Source organism: Amyelois transitella, chromosome 4 (genome assembly GCF_032362555.1).
Source record: "Amyelois transitella isolate CPQ chromosome 4, ilAmyTran1.1, whole genome shotgun sequence".
Lineage (NCBI taxonomy): Eukaryota > Metazoa > Arthropoda > Insecta > Lepidoptera > Pyralidae > Amyelois > Amyelois transitella.
The window spans coordinates 5,824,173-5,844,583 of record NC_083507.1 but is presented as its reverse complement, the minus strand read 5'-3'; the positions used below and the strand labels follow the sequence as shown (position 1 = coordinate 5,844,583).

Here is a 20,411-nt window from a genome sequence, read left to right as displayed (position 1 = left end):
TACGGCAGGAGAACAAGTTTTAAGCATGATGTGGTCTAGGCACGAATCAACACGTGTTAGAATACTGTGGCCCGGTAGAAGACCGTGAAATGCTAAGAGATCCAAGTATTTGCACGCCTTTTCATCATGGCTATTTGCAATATTAATATTTATATCACCAACGACAATAATGTTTTTAAAGGAACTTAGTTTAGTGAGAATGTTATCTAGAGAAAGGAGGAAGTTTGTAGTATCTTGAAATGACGGAGACCGATATATCGCCATTATTACAGTATGCTGCCCCAATCTAATGATCACATTGTTTGCATCAAGTAAGTCGAATGACATAGTCACTACATTTGATAGGGAGTTTTTGACGTAAACAACGACTTTATCGTTTTGCAGGGTATTGTTAGTACTAAGCCAGTGTGAATAACCCTCTAGACTGGGAATGAGGGGATTGGACAAAAGCCAGCACTCAGTGAGCACAATAACATCCATTCCTATACCCATCCTTGTTAAGAGTACCAAAAATTGGGAGAAGTTGGCAGAAATGCTACGTATGTTTTGGGTAAGTACAGTTAGATTGTTATTTGAGCTCAAGATGGTATTAGACACTTGTTCGGGACTACACGTTACGGCCCTAGCTATTGAAAGTTCATCTATTTGGTTAAGAACTTCCTCCATTGTATAAGAGTTATTATAATTAGAAAGAGAAGATATATATATAATGCCAAAAGAAGATATAGGCAAATGCAAAGGTGTAGGGAAACGAATAAATTTAATATGTTTACTAGTTTTTTTCTGATTAATTAATTGCAGAACAAATCAACCCCGAAGGAGATACCTCTTTCCCGAGCGTGTGGAGTGATTACAAAATGTCAAGTAAATAACACGTAGTATAGTGTACACAAAACAAAAATAATAATAAAAAGAAAAACACTAACTAGTGTTTTTCTTGATGTAATGAACGAGCAGGACAAAAACTATTGTGTGATTGCACAATTGAGATCCTCTTCTGACCCTATGCGTATCTGCGGTGAACCCTCGGATTTGCGAAGAAAGACCTTGCCATTATAGACCCAGCAGAACTTATATCCGTTGGCCGATGCTGCATACCTGGCCAAATAAAATAGTTTTTTGGTTTTTGAAGAAAGACTCTCAGATATGTATACTGGTTTAGACGGACCGTTTAAGTTCAGGTTAGAGGTTGAGAACTTGTTTTCGGGATTCCTTTTATTGTGAGCTTTGACCGCTCTGATAAGGTTATCTTTTAACCCGACACTATTCAACTCAGCAACAATTGGTTTGTTGTCTTCAGTCTTGCCAGGCACTCTATACACATTTTTGATGTCTGACGGCTCCACACGAATGTCTAACGCTGACCCAGTAGCTTTAACAATATTCAGTAAATATTCTCTAGTCTCGTTTTTTTGACATGGAATATTTCGTAACTCCAAAGATGAAGATTTTATTTGTCGCTCCAATATCTCAACTCTGGTCTCAAGATCCTTTATGTACGCACGATCGTGTTTTCGTTCTTCTTCAAGGGAGCTCACTTTTGTAGCTAACTCGTCGTACTTGGCAGAAACAAATTCCACAGAGTTGCGTATATCGTTATTTTGTTCCTTGATTTCCGATACTGCACTGATTAAAGTATTAAGCTTGGCATTCTGTTCTTGCTTAGACGCAGTGACGATATCAAGTAAGTACTCTTTTAATTCAGCAAAATCATCACGGGAGCGTTTTAAACTCCTTAATGTAACGTTTTCACATGAAGTTTGCGCAACTTGAGTATCCAGCTCCAAGGCCGAAATATTTGGCGCAGAAGCCGAGGTCGGTGTTTGTGGTGGAGTACGTTTTAATTTTAACATCGACATCTATTACAGTACACAACAGCCGTAGTATGCTTAAACGGATAATACCTTATTTCGTAGCACAGGCGACGGAAAGGAATGTCGTAGACCTCTGAGTTAAGTAGTGCTGATTGAAGCAGTCTATATGCTACGACACGTATAGTGGCGTAGAGGGTTTGCTCCACCGCCCGGGCCCCGCGCACACGTTGCAAGTAGTTGATGGTGGGGCTCGTAGCTCGTAGCCCGTAGCACATGTAGAATGTCGTAGCTTGCAGCGGACCGCAGAAGCGAGCGGTGTGGGAAAGAGTTAAAAAATGCAGCTGTTTGTTCTCGCGGAGGTGAAGGAGGCCCCCCGCTCGCTTACCCGCTCCGCGGCTTGTCAAACCGTGCGAAATGTAGTGGAATGTTTTAAAATTTTATTTAATGCTTTGGAACCGAAAGTCGCACTTAGGTCAATAGCCCCAGTAAACTGTATTGATTGCACTTGTTACTATAACTGCACAGAATTATTGCAAAATTACGCGCACACGTCCACTCACTAAGAAGTCACTGGGCGAAGATAATTGAAGTATGTAGCAAAAAAGCACATGTAGATAAAACAATTGAAGTAAAAGCGTACGTGATTTATTAACAACTGGAACGAAAAACATGCGTGACCATTTCAAATTTATCGCAGGAAACTTTTTCCGGACGGTAACGCCGTTCACACGTAGGCACGGGGATTATGTCACTTCCAATTTATTTTATTCTCCTTGTAATGTTCATGTCAACTCTTTGAGATTGTACATTTGACCCGGAAATTCGTGACTATTTCTGTCGCTTTCTTGTGAAAAACAGAACCTGCATGCATTACTTATAAAGGTAGCTATTATCTTTATATTTATTTTAAAAAAGCTAAATAATGTTACTATACTCAATTATACTATATGAATACATACACATACATCCAATGTACTTTACCTGGGATATCAGAAAAATCCCGGGATCTTGTGTCTGAGGGGTAAGCAAGCACAAAACCTGCTGCACCACAGTGTTCCTAAATTGTTAGATAAAAATTCTGTTTCTTTCTGTCTCTCTCTTTCCCCCTTCCCCATTTTTGCGCATTCCCAGTAGCACCTTTCATAATAGAACTCCGGGGTCCGCTTTCCTATTTCCACTTTTCTGTGGTCTTCGGTTTTCAGACCATCTGTTTTTTTTATCAAAGAAAAAGCATAGGTATATGATACACGTGTACATGTTACGTCTGTGTTGTGTTTGAATTCAGTCTGGAGCTCGAAAAAGTAAGCCTTTTAGCGCACAACGAACATGTTGAAATCTTCAAAAATATGTGTCTATTCGAAAATTTGCGTATGTGTTGTGAATAAGTCACTGAAGAAACTATTTGTGTACATATCAGACTAGTTCGTACAAATTATGGCAGTATCTTTTTCCTTTTTAAAACGTAGATTTATTTTTGTGACAATTTATGTAAGTAATATTTAAATATTAATGCTAATTTTTAGTGTCTATGGGATGATCTATTCTTGAGATAATTGCGATAGAATTCAAAACTTACGTGTTGTAATAAAAATAACTCTCTCGCATAGATGAGAATCTTTAGGTATTCCTCGTAACTCTCCCAAGTGTTCTCATTTTGGGGCTCGAGGATTCGTGTGTAATCCACGAAAGCCTAATTATTTTTGGGATTGCATAATCATATTTTTTATCTTTATTCCAGTCTATGTAAGGTTGATATAAAATATTTTGTGTCGAAAAAAAATTGAAACAAGGATCGGGCCCCTTTTTTCGCCAAATAAATATTTTGACCGACATTGATAAAATACACACAAAAACCTTCTATATAAATATATATTCGTATTTTTCATACAAAACACGAATATCGATTGCCTTTTTTAACTCTACTACATAAGCAACCTACATTTGAATTCAAACCGTAATTTGAAAGTTAAGTCCCTTGGGACATAGGAATAACGAATTGGCTACGATGCTCGTTGAATTAGGTACTGTATTTGGAACGAATGAATACAGTTTGAAAGTGTATTGTGATCAATTTAAATAAATGAAATGTAACCATAGATAGAAACTATCGGTGAATAATCCGACACTTCTGCTTCTGGTTATATTTCCGAATCTGTCGTCTGTTCGAATCTTGTCTGTACGTTATAAGGGATGAAAGCGTAATTTGTAAATTTTTGATAATGCATATAATTGTCTCTTGTGTTGAAAGTTATTATAATTAAATTTGCCAAATGCAAAACAAAAGTAAAGTAGTACTTAGATATTTCTGTAACTACTTTTGACACTTGAAGTAAATCGCAACAATGGGCAATTTATGACTTTGAAGCGTAATGAGGGAAACCAATCCTGATATATTTATTAAAATAACTTCAATATACTACTATAATAACCCATTATTAATATTTTATTATTATTTGCAAAAGTAAACAACGTTCACTCCAATCTCAATATAATATCATTTGTTCTATTTTCACCTCGGGGCTGATGTGGAAAAGTTTCTATTTGAGCCTCCATTCAGAAGAACCAATAACAATTCCTCGGTGTAAACACAGTCAAGCATCAGGTGCGAGTCTCGGAATGTACTTCTAAGTTTACCCGAAGCGCTAAGTGTGTTTGTACTTTTCCCATATTTCTCATAAGAAATGACACCCAGATCTTTTAAAAAACTTAAGTAGGTTATGTTATTAAATTTTAGGTAACAACAAAGAATTGTCTTAATTGCGAGATTGACTTTCGACACATAGAATGATGTTTTACTAAGACAGCGCAATCAATAACCTAAATAATTTCAAAACGGATAAAAATGAGGAAACTGCTAAAGTTTTTTTTCTAGAAGAGAAATTATCAAACATTATACATGCTTTAAGGGAATTTTATCCCCTAATTTCATATCAGTAAGTTATTGTTCAAAAAGAAATTAGTATAACTTGTTACCTGAATTAAAAACAACTTATAGTACTAAACAAAGAAAATATACTTTCTAAGGGATGTCAGAGGGAAAGCCAACCTTATATAATACAAGTAAGTTATCTCAAGACAACATAATAATAAATCCAAATTCACAAACACCCCTAATGGCGTTAAAGGTAGATTTTTTATATCGCGACAAATTTAAAATTCGTTTAAAACCTTTTACATATTTACTAAACAAAGGATCTGTCAAAGATTATTGCATGTAAGCAAATCAATATCTTTTAAGACATTATTTCTGCAGTTCTCTGCCTGCCATCTCCTCAAATCGACAGTTTTCATTGTATTATTTATTAATTACCTTTGTTTCAACGATATAATCAAATTCATGTTACTTGTCGCTATTATTTGAAGTGCACCTTAAAGGGAAAGTTTGATGGGTACTTACCTATCCTTAAAATTATTTAAGAACATTTTGCCTCCTCATAAAAAGAAAAATTTACTGAAGAAGGGCCGGGAAAGTTGCAGGTACAAGAAAATGTTTAATTCTACAACAAAAAATTTGTTAAATTATGATTTGTTTTGGGGTAGGTAAAAATTCGTTAGATTAATTGGTTTTGGGCTTCGTAAAATTAGATGCCCCAAGTTCAGAACTATTTCCCTGAGAAATAATAAAAATTAAATTTTAGTTACAAAAATTGTTTCTGTAATACTAAAAAGTATACAATTCAAAACACCAAAGTTGCTCTACGGAAATACACAAATATATAAATTTTGATAGGTAAAATTATTTAAAACAAACTTATGTCACTTAATATACCATATGAAATTTTACAAAACAAATATAATACATATAATCACGTCTATGCGGGTATATAACCTTGTAGGGTAGACAGAGCCAACAAAGAGGAATACCAAGTATTGCTACAGGTGAACTCTGGTTTTTATTATTATTATTCTAGTTTTGCCGGTACCAATAGGAAAAAGAATTGAACCACTCCAACTCTATATAGGTTTGATAGGGATAGGTTGGCTTTCCCTTAGTCGCTTTTTATGACTTCTAAGGGAAAGAGTTGGAGTGGTCTAATTCTTTTTCCTATTGTTACTGGCAAAACTAGAAAAGATAATAAAAAACTAGAGTTCACCTGTAGAAAAAATAAGAACAGAATTTTTAAAAAGCCTGTTTAGTCTTGACATGACTCTTATTCGCACGGTTTGATACAGTACGTACAAGGGCAGAGAGGTGGCGCGCCTAATGCAAAACGTTTCACTCCGAAGATCACTCGAGCGTAGAGTCGTCAATCCTTCTCATTCGCACTTGAGGGCGGCTCAGCTAGGGCTGCAGGGTTGCCGTTATTTTAGCGCTTCTGACGCTAAATTAAAGGCGCTTTGACCATGTTAGCGCCCAAAACTCGAAGCATAGCTCCATAGCTTACTGAAAAAGTAGTCAAGTAATCTGATACTTTCGATGTTCAAAAATTACTGATGATCAGGGGGTAATGCGGGTACTTAAAATGTTGTTGGAGAAGAACTTGACGGATCACGTTTTTCTAAACTCGTCAAAATTGACGATGTATAAGTACATTACTTGAGCACCACATGTGCGTTTTTTAAGTGCCAAGTTCGCGCATTTTTATCAGAGGCAGTTGGCAACAATGTAAGGCTGTGAACATGTATTGTTCACTGAGCGCCCCAGCGGACGCTTTGTGATCTACAGCCGCTTCAGCGCTTCAAATAGCCACAGAGGTTAGAAGAAGAAATGGCATGACTCTGTGTTGCATAAATCATATACGACTGAAATTCAAATTATATGTATTGGCAACAATTGCTTCTAATTTAATATAATTTGAATTTCCGGAAGCAGTCTAGTTTAATATAGTCTGAAAAAAATCTAGCTGTTCCCTTTTTTTCGTATAGGCGACGTGGTTTTACTACGACATATACATATGTACATAATATTATAATGAAAGTCTTCACACAAAACGTGGAGAACGTAATGGATTTATCATGTAGTCGCAATAAATTGCGTTGGCATAATTATAACTATAAAATAATCCAAAATACCTCCTTAATACGCATTATGTAAACCTCCAAAATAGTTCACACTTGATAAACGGCGACGGAACGCGATGTTCTGATTGTGATGGATTACTTTAGTTTATTTCTCGCGTAGCAGCCGACAAGGGATCGATTTTGGTTAACAAACCGAGGCATGTATAATGAGAGAGATCAATCAAAGGCAAGGCGCGGATTACGGGTTACGGTTATGGATAATTTTGTGCGGATTAAATTGAGCGGCAGTAATGCAGGGTTCGCCTATAGGCTATACATACATTTTCACCATTTAGAAACGCTTTTCTTATAAAAGTGATTGAATAGAGCCGCGATTGCTGTATTGATAGTAAAATGTTAATGTAAATGATAAATGCTAGTCATTTGTCATTAGATATAGACTATCCGAACTCAGAGCTAAACACAATGTATCACAGCATTGTATCTGTCTATTACGATAACTATTGTCTCTGAATAGAGCCTACAAATGAAGATCGTTAAGGAAGACACACATAACATGGTGGGAATATATATACCTTTCATGTTACGTTTATTTCTATAAAACATTAGTCTTGTAGTACGATGTTGGTACCTGGCCGTTGGAATGGTGATTTGGAAATAACTTTTTGTCAATATATAATACAAGGATTCACTTATATCAAATACTTATTAGGTACTTACTTATGGACTTAATATAACAGTCAATAATTAAATTCATTAAATTCAATATTTATAGGAATGTTAACTGTTAGAATAAAACTTGTTTGCAGTTCCCTTGAAACAACAAACAAAATATTATATTATAGTTTTATTAGGTTTTTTTAAAAAAACCTCTCGAAATAACTCCCTCATATTTATTAAATATTTATTAAATTTTGTGTCATGAATTGCGAAGTAAAAACAGTTAGTTTGTAGGTGATATACATTATGTACCTATGTACTCAATTACATGTTTAGGTAAGTAATTGTATAATAGCAATCACTTACCGGTTAAGACAATCAGAGGCGCCTGTGAGTTATTCAGGTTAGTTGCATTCTATTGACAATTAATCAACAATTAATTAATGCCAAATGTATACTATTATTGATCACAGCTGAAATACGTCGATATTTGGGAAACCTACAAAATATACTCTCTGGTTTTACTATTGTAGCTACGTAGTACACTAAGTTCAGAAATAACACTCAAAAGATTTGCTACTATTATTTATCTCATATTTTCTTGTTTACGGCAATCATACTTCTTCACGAGCTTATTTTTACTTTAATCACCGCTTATAATGAAATAATAAACACATAATGAAGCGTTAAGGCATTAACTCACCTTTTCTCGGAATATTGTAGAGAGGTGAGAATGCAACCGGGACTAAAGCCAGAGAGCCAAGGAAAAAGACAAATATGGTTTTCCGCCAAAAAGTCTAGGAAAGGTTCAACCAAACATAGAATATGTTTTATGTTCAAAAAGTTGTATGAATTAATTAAATTGCGGGTTTATTTGATCTCAGTAAATAATGAAGGGTTGTTTATCGCTATCAATTTACAAAGAACTTCTACACAGTTTCGTTTTAAAGCAATCATCCTTTAATACTAAAGTCAAACTAATATACAAGTTCGTCGTCACCTTGCCTCGCGACGACGCTAATCTTCCTAAGTTGTCGACTGTTCGCTTTGAAACAAATTCAATGAAAATTTTCATTTAATATCCTTAAGAGCATTTTCGAAATATACACCTTCATTCTGTCATTTAATAAGATGTTGTAATAAAAAATATTGTGAAAATTAGGCACACTGTAAACACTAATTACGAGTAAGTATACTTGTAATAGAAAAGTAAATAAATTTTGAGATTATCAACTTTTGAAAATGAATAAGTGCATGCTATTTCAAACTTACCAAAACTCATTATTTTGTCAATTCTATCATTAAAGCAAAAAGCTGATCGTGGCCTATGAGTCTTTTCAGGACTGTTGGCTGTGTCTACTCCGCAAGGGATATAGTCGTAGGATTATACAGTATGTATGTATTATTTAGTCGTCGTTTATTGACTATTTTGTCGGACTAGTAAATAGGTAGGTTTGATCTATGGTTAGGTTTTGAAATGCTTGGATATTACTCGTATTTATATTCAACAAATATTGAAGTTCGCAATCTTGTCCCATAAAACAAGGATTACTTTGAAGCCTGAATTAACGGAAACAAGGGTTAGTTATTAACAAATCTCGACGATATTTTCGATGTCCTTTATAATCCCCGTTTATACTCAGGATAACACGAGCTTGCCCTAATTACGATAATTAATGCTGTACGTGGCTTAGTTAAGATATAGTCACGTCCAAAACTTGTTATCTAGAAGCTTAGCTCAGGGCGGCACGGCTTAAATGAAGAATTGTTTTTATGAACACTCTACGCAGGTGTCTCCAGATGTCAACATGGAGTTGTTCAACAAATTGTGCGAAACTTATGAGGATTTCTGTTTTATGATAAAGTTTTCCCTATTTTCCAAGCTCTGTTTCGATTGTTGCCTTAAATGTAAGATATGGTATATTACACTGGAGTAATGCTGCTAATACGCGTATACAGAAACTGTTTATAATACAGAAAAACTGTATTCGTGCCATGTTTGGTAGAGCCCAAATGGGCAGTTGTGAACCTTTTTTTAAGGAATTACATATATTAACACTATTTTCATGATATTTGAAGCTTGCTTGAATATTTTTATTTAATGATTTTATATATTTGTAACCATATTCAAAGAATAAATTTAATCTGATGCTTATAAAATATCTTATCAAAATAAAATAAAAGAAGCAAAATTCATCTTACATTTTTCTAAATTTCCCGACCAACGCTCATTCTACACAGGTGTCTCCAAAATTTCACTCCCATGCTTAAAGTTGAACAACAAAGTGCACACAACTCGTAAAATCTTTTAATATAGCTGAGTGCCTCAACCGAAACCGCAAGCCTTCCACTCGAGCCTTTTATATGGATTTAATACTTGTATCTAGAGTGGAAATATTGGTATCCGAAAATACTTTAGGAAAGTTCAGCGTTCTTTAATATAAATTCAAAGGGATTGCGGGCTTGTGTTCTGCGTTTGCTCTCAAAATAAATCATTTTATAATATTTTGTGAATAAAAGCTAGTTACTCTTTAGAAATAGATTATTAAAACTTAACGGCTCCTGTTAGTTAAGATCAAAATAATCTGTACATGATAAAAAGTAGTTACAATACAATGGGCCGGGATAAACACTAACGGTGCCAAAACTCACTGGGTATTTGTTATACTGATATACAAAGGCAAACAAAGGGCACAAGGGTAACCCCTGATTAGTCGAGTATAGCTCTAATTAAATTGGTGCACAGTGTAAACTAATTAACTAGCGATAAAGTAAAACTACAATACCTTGAAACATATCCATTTTTACACGGTAGGCCATCTTTTGGGCACACCAAAATAAAGGGCTTAACCACAACGGGTGCACCGTTGAAACATACTCTGGTACGACTGTCGAAGGTACGTTGTATCGATGTGACAACAAATTTGCAAGCTCCCATGCAAATATTATTTTCACAACATATTGTACCTAACATATTCTCGATCGCGTCGTTGGTCAAACGATTATGGTGCCCGAATAAAAAGCATGATGTATGTTATAAAATAGCAGGGTGCCACAGGTTTTTCTACCGCGGTTATGTATCCATGTAATTTTATATGATAGAGCCATTGATGGGTACTTACCAATTCTGAGTTAATGTATATATTATAGAATTCCAACCGATGTCCTTACGGCGGTAAAAGACAGCGTTAGGAAACCTGCACATTCAGCCAATTGGTGGGTAAGGTTATTCTATAAAGGTTGCGGAGGTCAAACAAGAGTAGCTTCGTAAAACCTGACATAAATCATCCAGAATCATAGTCATACAAGCTCTCATGATAGGTTCCACTCAAGAAAAACGCAATCATAACTGGATGAAATGTATTCTCGGTCGTACTGTGAAGCTTCTTAGCCGCTTACTACACGTTACTTCTAATGAAAAGATTTTGTATTCTTTACTGTCGGCTACCAGTCCTATATCTTCAAAATTAATAAAAGATCTACAATAAACTGTACAAAGAATAACCCAACCAGTAATTGTTCCTATTCTAAACGACAAAACAGCACACATGTTATTTAATTATCTGAAATGGAGGCTTTTATATATTTTGTGAAGAATAAATTCTTTATAAGGGTCCCTCATCAAGTCCTGACTTATTATTTTGATGTGTATAATTTTATGAACCGTTTACAGCTTCCATGTCGGAAGTGGTGACATTAAATATAAAAAATATTAGAGAAAATGCACAATAATCAAAATTAGTCAGAAATGGTGAAAAACATTTATTATTTAGCATCAATTAACCATCCAACTGAATATGGCCTTGGAGTCTCAGTACTCGTTTCTTTCTATCCCATTAGGGCATAATGATATGTATTTTCTAAATACATCCTCATCATCCTCTACGAACTCTTGTTGATATTTATTGACATTTTGTTTGAAAATGTAACATCGTAATTTGACAAGATTTATGTGTGATACCGAATATGCGAAAAAGGCCCAACAACGTTTTGAATACTATCGAATAGCATCGAATTTATCAAAGATTCTTCCTATATAAATCAGTATCTCAGATTAGATTTTACCCTGATAGCACAATACCTTGAAAGGCACGGAACTCTGCAGACATATTTCACTCGCTCTTGGCCGCACTTTATTATTTTCCGTTAATGCCGTAGGCGTGGTCTCGGGAAGCCCGCCATACCCAGAATTTGTTATTATTAAATATGAATACAAAGCAGGCTTAATTAAACAAAAATACACTTTTATTTCTCTCAATTTTCATTTTATATTTTCCGTCCCTGCCCTGCGTAATATGTTTTTATATTATTTAAGACCCCAGCTGGCACAGAAACGTTGTTTTCTGCTCCTCTTTTACTAATTTTGTATGTTTCGTTTACTCGTTTTTAAATATAAGAGATGTTCACATTCTTAACTTAGCCTTAGTCTTAGTTACTTATTATTAACTTAGTTTATTCTTAGAACTACTCTAAGAAGTTAATTAATTAAGGTCAATTAGGAACTGCTTGAGTAAAATTTCTATACTATGGCAGGTATTCTTATAGGTTTTATCTTTTTTAATTTTATTTTGTTACCGTGTTGTACAGAGGATTTCATCGTGGAAATTATTTGTATGCCGTGAGAGCAAATACACCGAGCAATCGTTTGTTAAAAATGTCCAACCATGCGTGTCGGCTCGGCAGTCGACAATCATTTCACCATTTTATGTGCGCCATCGCAATGCGAGTGGGCCTGACATTCAACGGATTTTCATCAAGTACTGGTTCACATATGTAAATTACGGTAGGTATTATGAACTATCCAAATTATAACTCAAAATGTTGTAGACAACATAAATGAAGAAAAATATTGCAAATTGGGTCAAAATTTTTATACTGTATGAAATAGACAGACAGAACCAACTGTATCCAAAGACTGTTCACGTTCAAAGAAAATCCGCGTTCAGCTTATAATAAAATTGATGTTTTAAAGTGTTTGATGACTGTGGCGATTTATTCAATTGTAATTATAATGGCATCTGAGCGCAAATATATGCGAGGATGACACCGTAAAAAGCTAATAAACGTATATAATGGCTACAGTGACTATAAAACACATGAAGAACTAGGTTCAGACGTTGCTCTGCACGTAATTGGGGCGCGCCATCAATATCCGTTGGAGAGCTTTGCATATTTTATAGGCTGAATGTACGTAGGACCTTGTATTGCCGACGAATAAAGGTAAAAACTGTTCAAAAATCATGAATTTGTCATTTTTTTACAATTAAGGCAGGGCTGATTTGAATACAACTTTTCTTTTTAATTAATTCTTTTAACCTTCTTCTAATTTTTCTTTGTGGTTGTAATGGTTCGGCTTCACTGAGGGGTTCATCTAGTCTAAGTGTTTTGGCGAAGTTACTATTTTTACACAGACCTTCGCAATCTTAAACTAGACCACAACCAAACCTTGACTAGGTTTATTAATGTTGTTTACACACCTACATATAATAAAGTCTTTACCCCTAACGGGGTAGACAGAGCCAGCAGTCTTGCAAAAACTAAATCAATCTTTAGTTTTTATTGGTTCTAAGTCGACCCATTCTAATATCCGCGGATAGATTTAGCGTAGAGTTATCCTACTCTTTTGGACTTCTTTAAATTCTAAAATAATTAACTTATTGCTAAAATAACAGATAAATAATATATCATCGTGCAGAAAGCAAGCTGCAAGTGACGGCTTCTTGCATAAGCCCATTAGGGGTGCGTTCCGAATTGACGTGATGCATTAGGGCTGGCGCTGAGCTAAAGTATTACTTAGCTTCCGTGTCTCGCCGAGAGATATATATTCTTGTTTGTTGTAGAATCAAGTCTTAATGTCGGTTGCTGTCAAAATTAAAAAATAATCATAATGTATGTAATGCAATACTTGGATAACCTTTTGATGTCTCTAACACAAATGATCTTTAAAAAATTACAAGCATACCCCAGGCTCCTCTCCTAAAGATCAAACTGGGACTAACACCGGTGGAAAAAGAATCTTTTCGTAATGTAAGTTTTTAACAACTTCAAAGATAATTGACACGGTTGTATAGATTGTGACACGATCATGGTTCCCGGAACCAATACAAAAAAGAATAGGACCACTCCATCTCTTTCCCATACATACATACATACATACATAAAATCACGCCTCTTTCCCGGAGGGGTAGGCAGAGACTACCTCTTTCCACTTGCCACGATCTCTGCATACTTCTTTCGCTTCGTCCACATTCATAACTCTCTTCATACAAGCTCGGCGGTTTCGGGTACTTTTGACCTGACCCTTTACCAGGACGTCCTTAATTTGATCAAGATACGTTCGTCTAGGTCTTCCCACTCCGACCTTTCCCTCCACACTCTCCTTGTATATCTGCTTAGTCAACCTGTTTTCATTCATCCTCTCCACATGACCGAACCATCTTAACATACCCTTTTCTATTCCTGTAACTACATCTTCTTTCACATCACAACATTCCCTTATCACGCTGTTCCTTATCCTGACACTCAATTTCACACCCATCATACTCCTTAACGCTCTCATTTCCACTGCATTTATTCTGCTTTCATGCTTCTTTTGCCATACCCAACTTTCACTCCCATACATTAATGTCGGGACCAACACGCCCCTGTGCACAGCCAGTCGAGCCTTTTTGGATAGTTTCTGACTGCTCATAAAGGCATGCAAAGCTCCATTCACCATGTTCCCCGCGTTCACTCTCCTTTCAATATCACTATCATACTTGCCATCTGATGTAAACTTTGATCCTAGATATACAAACTCTTTCACTTGCTCCACTTTTTCTCCTCCAATCAAAATATTACATGCTGTCATTTCTTTCTCCATTTCAAAAACCAGTGTTTTAGTTTTACTTACGTTCACTTTCATTCCTTTCTCTTTTAAAGCTTCGTGCATACAGTTTACCATCTCCTGTAACTCCTCCGCTGATGACGCCAGTATAACCTGATCGTCGGCATAGAGCAGACATTTGACGAGTAACTCATTCATCCTTAATCCACTTTTAGACTCTTTCAAATCTGTCAAACAGCTATCCATAAATAGGTTGAACAGCCACGGTGACGCAACACATCCTTGCCTAACGCCCCTCTCAATCTTAAACCACTCAGTGTGCGCTCCGTTTATCCTGACACAAGCACTCGAATCCTCATATAAGGATTTCAGTGCTCGTATTAAGAGACTGCTCACCCCATGCATAGAAAGTGCTGACCACAATTCATTCCTCTCAACTCTGTCATAGGCCTTTTCCAGATCTACGAATGTGCAATAGACTTTTTGACTCTTGGCCAAAGACTTTTCGGCTATGCACCGCAAGGAAAAGACCTGATCAGTACATCCCATTCCCTTTCGAAATCCCGCTTGAGCATCCCATATTTTGTCATCAGTTTCATTCCTGACTCTATTAATCAATACCTTAGCATACAATTTGCCGACGACGCTAAGCAGGCTTATACCACGATAATTTTTGCAGTCCAGCTGTGACCCTTTTCCTTTGTAAAGTGGCACGATAACAGCCTTACACCAATCTTTTGGTACTCGGCCGCTTCTCCAACACAAATTGAAAAGGCAGTACAACTGACTAGCTACTACGCCTTTTCCTGCTTTAAGCATCTCGACCGACACTCTATCACACCCAGCAGCCTTTCCCGCTTTCATACTCTTAAGTGCTTCCACAATTTCGAACATTTCAATTTCGCCTTCCATCTCATTCTCTTTTTCTTCGCTATAGCAGAAATCTTTCTTATTTCCTTCCTTTTTTTCAAATAAACTTTCAAAATAGTCCTTCCATATCTTTAGTACACATTCTTCTCCTTTCACAACGCTACCATCCTGGCATCTGATCCTAGTCAGCTCTCTGGTTATAGTATTTCCTCGGGCTGACCTTACGGATTTCCAGAATACTTTCAGATTTGACTGAAAGTCTTCTGATAGTCTTTTATCAAAATCCTCTTTATACTCTTCTTTCTTTCTAATCACAGCTTTCTTAACCAAATCTTTCATTTTCTTATATTCCTTACGTGCTTCATTCACATCTTCATCTATAACCTCTTGCATTCTTAAGTTAGCTTTTGCTGCTAACAAATCCAGCCATGCTTTCTTCTTTAATCGCACAAGTTCTTGCACATCTTTACTCATCCACGCATTTTTGTGATTTTTTCCTTTCCTTCTTCTACTTACACCACACACTTCAACAGCTACTTTCACAATTCTTTCTTTAGGTTCCTTCCATCCATCTTCAATATCGCTCATTTCATCTAAATCTTCAAATTCATCCTTCAGTCTATTAATATACTTCTTACCTACATCCATATCTTGCAAATTTTCCACTTTTACTCTTTCCAAAGCGCTGGTTTGCTCCCTTACCCTGTGCCGCCAGCGATTGAAGATACCCCTTATCCGGGATATCACCAGTAAATGGTCCGAGTCAATGCCAGCACCGCGATATGCACGGGTATCCAGCACTTTGTTCTTCAATCTTTCATCTACAATCACAAAGTCTATCATACTTTTTAAAATACCTTCCACTCTTGTGTAGGTGTGGATCTCTTTATGTTGAAACATTGAGTTCGACACAAAAAGATCCCACTCTAGACAAATTTCTAATACACTTCTTCCATTATCATTCACCTTTTCGTCACCAAACGCACCAAGCACCTTTTCATATCCATCACGCTTTACACCCACCCATCCATTAAAATCACCTAACATAATAATCTTCTCATTTGGCTTGGTAACTTTCAATACTTCTCTTACACTATTCCAGAACTCCTCGTTTTCGCTTTTTGCTGATGTTGTACCCCTCGAACCCACATCCCAAGGTGCATAAACACCTAGAACGAAGATCTGAGTGATTCCAACTTTCAGCCTAATCCATAGAAGACGAGGGCTGACACACTCATACTCATTCACGCACTCAGCCATTCGTGCAGAAAGAATTAGACCGACCCCTTGACAGCCTCGGCTGGTACTGGAAATTCCAGACCAATACGCCGTGTAAGGGCCGTGCTGCGTCGCGTCGCATCCTTTCCGCTTCGTTTCATTCACGCACAACACATCCAAACGTCTTTCATCCATCATCTGGCATACTTCCTCAATCTTATCCTTCATTCCTCCTCTTACATTCATCGTCGCAAAGCGGCTTTCAGCAGACCGCATACCGCTCCCGCCGGGAACGAGACGTGATGGGGTGCGGACACCATCGCCGCCATTTATATGCTTTTTAAGGTTCATAATGCGATTCCCACCTCTTTCCCATGGATGTCGTAAAAGGCGACTAAGGGATAGGCTTACAAACTTTTTTTTAGGCGATGGGTTAAAAACCTGTCACTATTTGAATCTCAATTCTATCATTAAGCCAAATAGCTGAACGTGGCCATTTAGTCTTTTCAAGACTGTTGGCTCTGTCTACCCCGCAAAGGATATAGACGTGCCCATATGTATGTATGTATTACATGCTCCACTAGTCACCCACACCCACAACCAAGCTAAGAACGATACGAATGACAACGATTGAATTGTAGTTTTACAATAGCAAAGATTACAGAGAGTGTTGATATTTTGTATGCTAATATATAACGGTAGTCATATTTGCAAAAACCAACTCTTAAGTTGAATACGTTTTACAAGTATGTGACTGTAAAGCTCTGTATAAATTATGAATATAACTTTTTCCAAAGGAGATTAAGGGATTGGCTAATAAACTTGGAATTCCTCTTGTATGCGATGGGCTAGAAACAATTTGAACAATTTGACTCTCAATTCCATTTTAAAGCCGCACAACTAAACGTGGCCTTTGAGTGTTTTCAAGACTGATGGCTCTGTATACCCCCGCAAGGGATACAGACGTGACTGTATGTACATATGTATAAATTGAAATGTTTATTAAGTAAGTATACAAAAACTACGTACCAAACTGAAGAAATGTACTATATTTAAACAAAATACTCCGGAATGCGCCATTTCCTTAGATAGTTAGGTTAAGAAGCTCAATATTCCTCGCAGCGGGTCTTTTTATTGTGTAATTAATTCACTTGTTCCTTTTTTCGTGGGGTTAAAAACCCTTAAAGCTTAAGATTTTCGGAAATGGCTGTCTCGGGTTTAATGATTCTATTAGGGTTAAGAATTCGATTTGATTTCATTGCATTCCTTTTGTCACCAGCCACTCTACCCTCATTACTTTTATCCTTGGTAACAAAACCAACGTTTTAAACAATGACTTGAATAAGTACCGGATATGATAAAGTTTTCTTTCTATTTTACAAGGTACAAATCACCCTACCTGGCTTGGTTTGTTTAGGTAAGGCGTCTGGAGAGCCAGCCGATGACCACGATAAATGTTTTACATATCAAGTTCAGTACCAACACAAGGTACGCTTTAGTCAGTTCAATGCCTACTGATGCTGTTCAAGGAACAAATATTTTAAGTAATAAAAATGAAGGAAGGGATGATAAAGGGGACAGACCTAATGGGGACAACGAAACTGATCCTTGACTTCGAACGCTCATCGGCGAGTCAATATTGGCCGAAAATTGTTTCGCGATAGCTGCCCGATAATTTAATTATTTCGGGTTTCAATTTCAGCCGGCTATTGTTTTCAGTCGTTAACACGCCGCAGATGCGTTGGCTCGTACGATTAGATCTTATATTTTACCAATATTTTTCTACTTATAAACATATTTCGTCTATAGTCCCTTGCGTGTGCTTGAGTTATAAGTGTGGAGGAAGCGGAATCGGCGCATCGTAGCAAGTGGAAATCTATAGTCGCTATCTACCCCAATGGGAGAAAGGCGTGATAATATGTATGTTGTATGTGTATTGTATGGTAAACAGCGGCAACCATGAACCAAAGCGCCTCACTTTGGATAATGGCATTAAGATATAAAATGATAGGTACTAAGCAAAGGACTAGTATCTTGACTGCATCGTAGATTCAATAACCCTTTTTTGTACATAGTTTATCCGCACCGCTTTAATACCTATATCTAAATAACCACCTTTAAATGAGGTTTATTATTTAGATATAGGTACTTTCACAGTTATAATTAATAGAGGATCATCATTGACTGTGTGAAATGATAATAAACGTTGGCCTAATTTAATTTTGCAATCAGTTGTCCATATTGCTCGACCATGAATTTCATTATTCGCGCGAACATTATTCGCTTAATCGCATAAATCATTTTAATGTCATTGGAGGAACGACACAAAAATAATAGGGATATGATTGTTATTAATAAAGTTCATTTTGGATTCAAAATCATCTGGCAGAGTTGAATAAAACAATTCTGTTTCTTCGTATGAATCTATCATCATTACTTTTCCACGTCCTAGAATTTTAAGAGTGATTAGAACAGAACTAAAGGGGCACTAAAGAGATTTTATCTATAAATTGGTGTGGAGTTACAGGCCTATAGCGAACGGAAAAACCGAGTCTTACAATTCGGCTCCAACAACCGGAAGATTTGTAGAGTCATGGATTGGCGGTTAGGTTGAGACAAAGGTTACATTTGCTTAAAAATAAAGACTTGAAATACATATAAATGTAGACGAGAATAATAGCAAAATCTGAATGGTCCCGCGGGTCGCTGTAATCGGATTTAAGAGACAATCGCGCATCGCACGTGTCCACGTGAACAATGATTCAATTACAGTAACGAACTATCCCGTATTCCTGTACAATGGCCGCAATTCTGAATACGAATTAGGGAAACTAGGTTTGTTAACTATACCTACTCCATTGTTTTTTAATATAAAACGATCTACAATGGACTGATTGTGCTTCAGTTGTAAACAAAATTATATCTTAAATGTTTATAAAGCCACATTGAATGTATGTATGTATGTTTGTTCTACTCAGACTGAAAGAGCGGAAAGTATAGGAATGTTGATTTGGACAATGTTTAAACGTTGTATCTTATTTATCAGAAACCCACAGTTCATCAATCAAGGCAAATTCAAAAACCAGTGTTCATTATAATCTCCAATAAAGACTGAAGCTTCATAACATTAGATACTGCATAATTACTTTACTACTTACACGCAAAGCTTAATTTTAAGATTTTTACGGTTGGCTGCCTACTAAATAACACAGTATACTGAATAATAAGCACTCAACTTAATTAATTTGCATTTGTAAAGCTCCGACACACGTATATTAAGCAAGATTTACTATATTATCTGGGGTGCCTTGTGGGTAATTTTGTTTGTTGTAAAGTTTGGACTCTTCATTACCATGCTTGAGTCCTCGGAAGTCGTAGACGGAATCCAAACAAACTTTTTAATTAACTTCGATTTGTATTAAAAGTTTTTGGAATGCCTCAAGTGTAGCATTAAATTTCACGACGGTTAAGCTTTTCTTTGATTGATTTTGCTTTGAACTCAATGCAAAACAAAAGTTGAAGTAATATGAACAAAAGTTTATTAATTTAATAACAAGCTTTAACAATTTGACTTCAATATTGATTGTAACTACAGCAGCCAGTGAGATATAATCAGGGTATTGAAATTTTATATTCTGATTCGTTTCGTGACATTTATGCATAAGTGCGAGTAAAGTGTTATTATTATTCTTGTTTTATACATACTTAGTGTTGTTACAGACTATTTTAATTATTAAAAATTCAAACATTGAATAATTGTTTTCAAGTTTATTTCATACTAGCTGTGCCTGCGACTTCGTCCGCGTGGAAAAGTTATTTTGGGCATAATTGAAGCTCTCAAGGATGAATAATTTTCTCCGTATTTTCACATTTTAAGAATTACGAATGAGTGTGAGTGTTATTGGTATTGTAAACGTCATAGTAAAGAAATATAATCAGAAATCTCCGAACTCCTAAGCTATTAGGAATTACACGTGTTATTGTGAGTCAACCATAAAAGATAGACTTATGCTGTCTTGGGATATTTTTTTTATAATTTTATGTAAAATATTTCCGTTATA

General features: G+C 36.1%; 1 protein-coding gene across 1 annotated transcript; it reads right to left on the bottom strand.

Moving 5' to 3' along the window:
• Positions 1 to 965: 965 nt before the first annotated feature.
• On the bottom strand, positions 966 to 1,859 carry LOC132904397 (uncharacterized). Its single transcript, XM_060954714.1, has one exon. It carries the CDS (start codon positions 1,857 to 1,859, stop codon positions 966 to 968), a length of 894 nt encoding a protein of 297 aa, XP_060810697.1.
• Positions 1,860 to 20,411: the final 18,552 nt, after the last annotated feature.

Coding starts and splice junctions, on each gene's coding strand:
- LOC132904397 (XM_060954714.1), bottom strand. CDS start 1,859: ATGTCGATGTTAAAATTAAAACGTACTCCACCACAAACACCGACCTCG.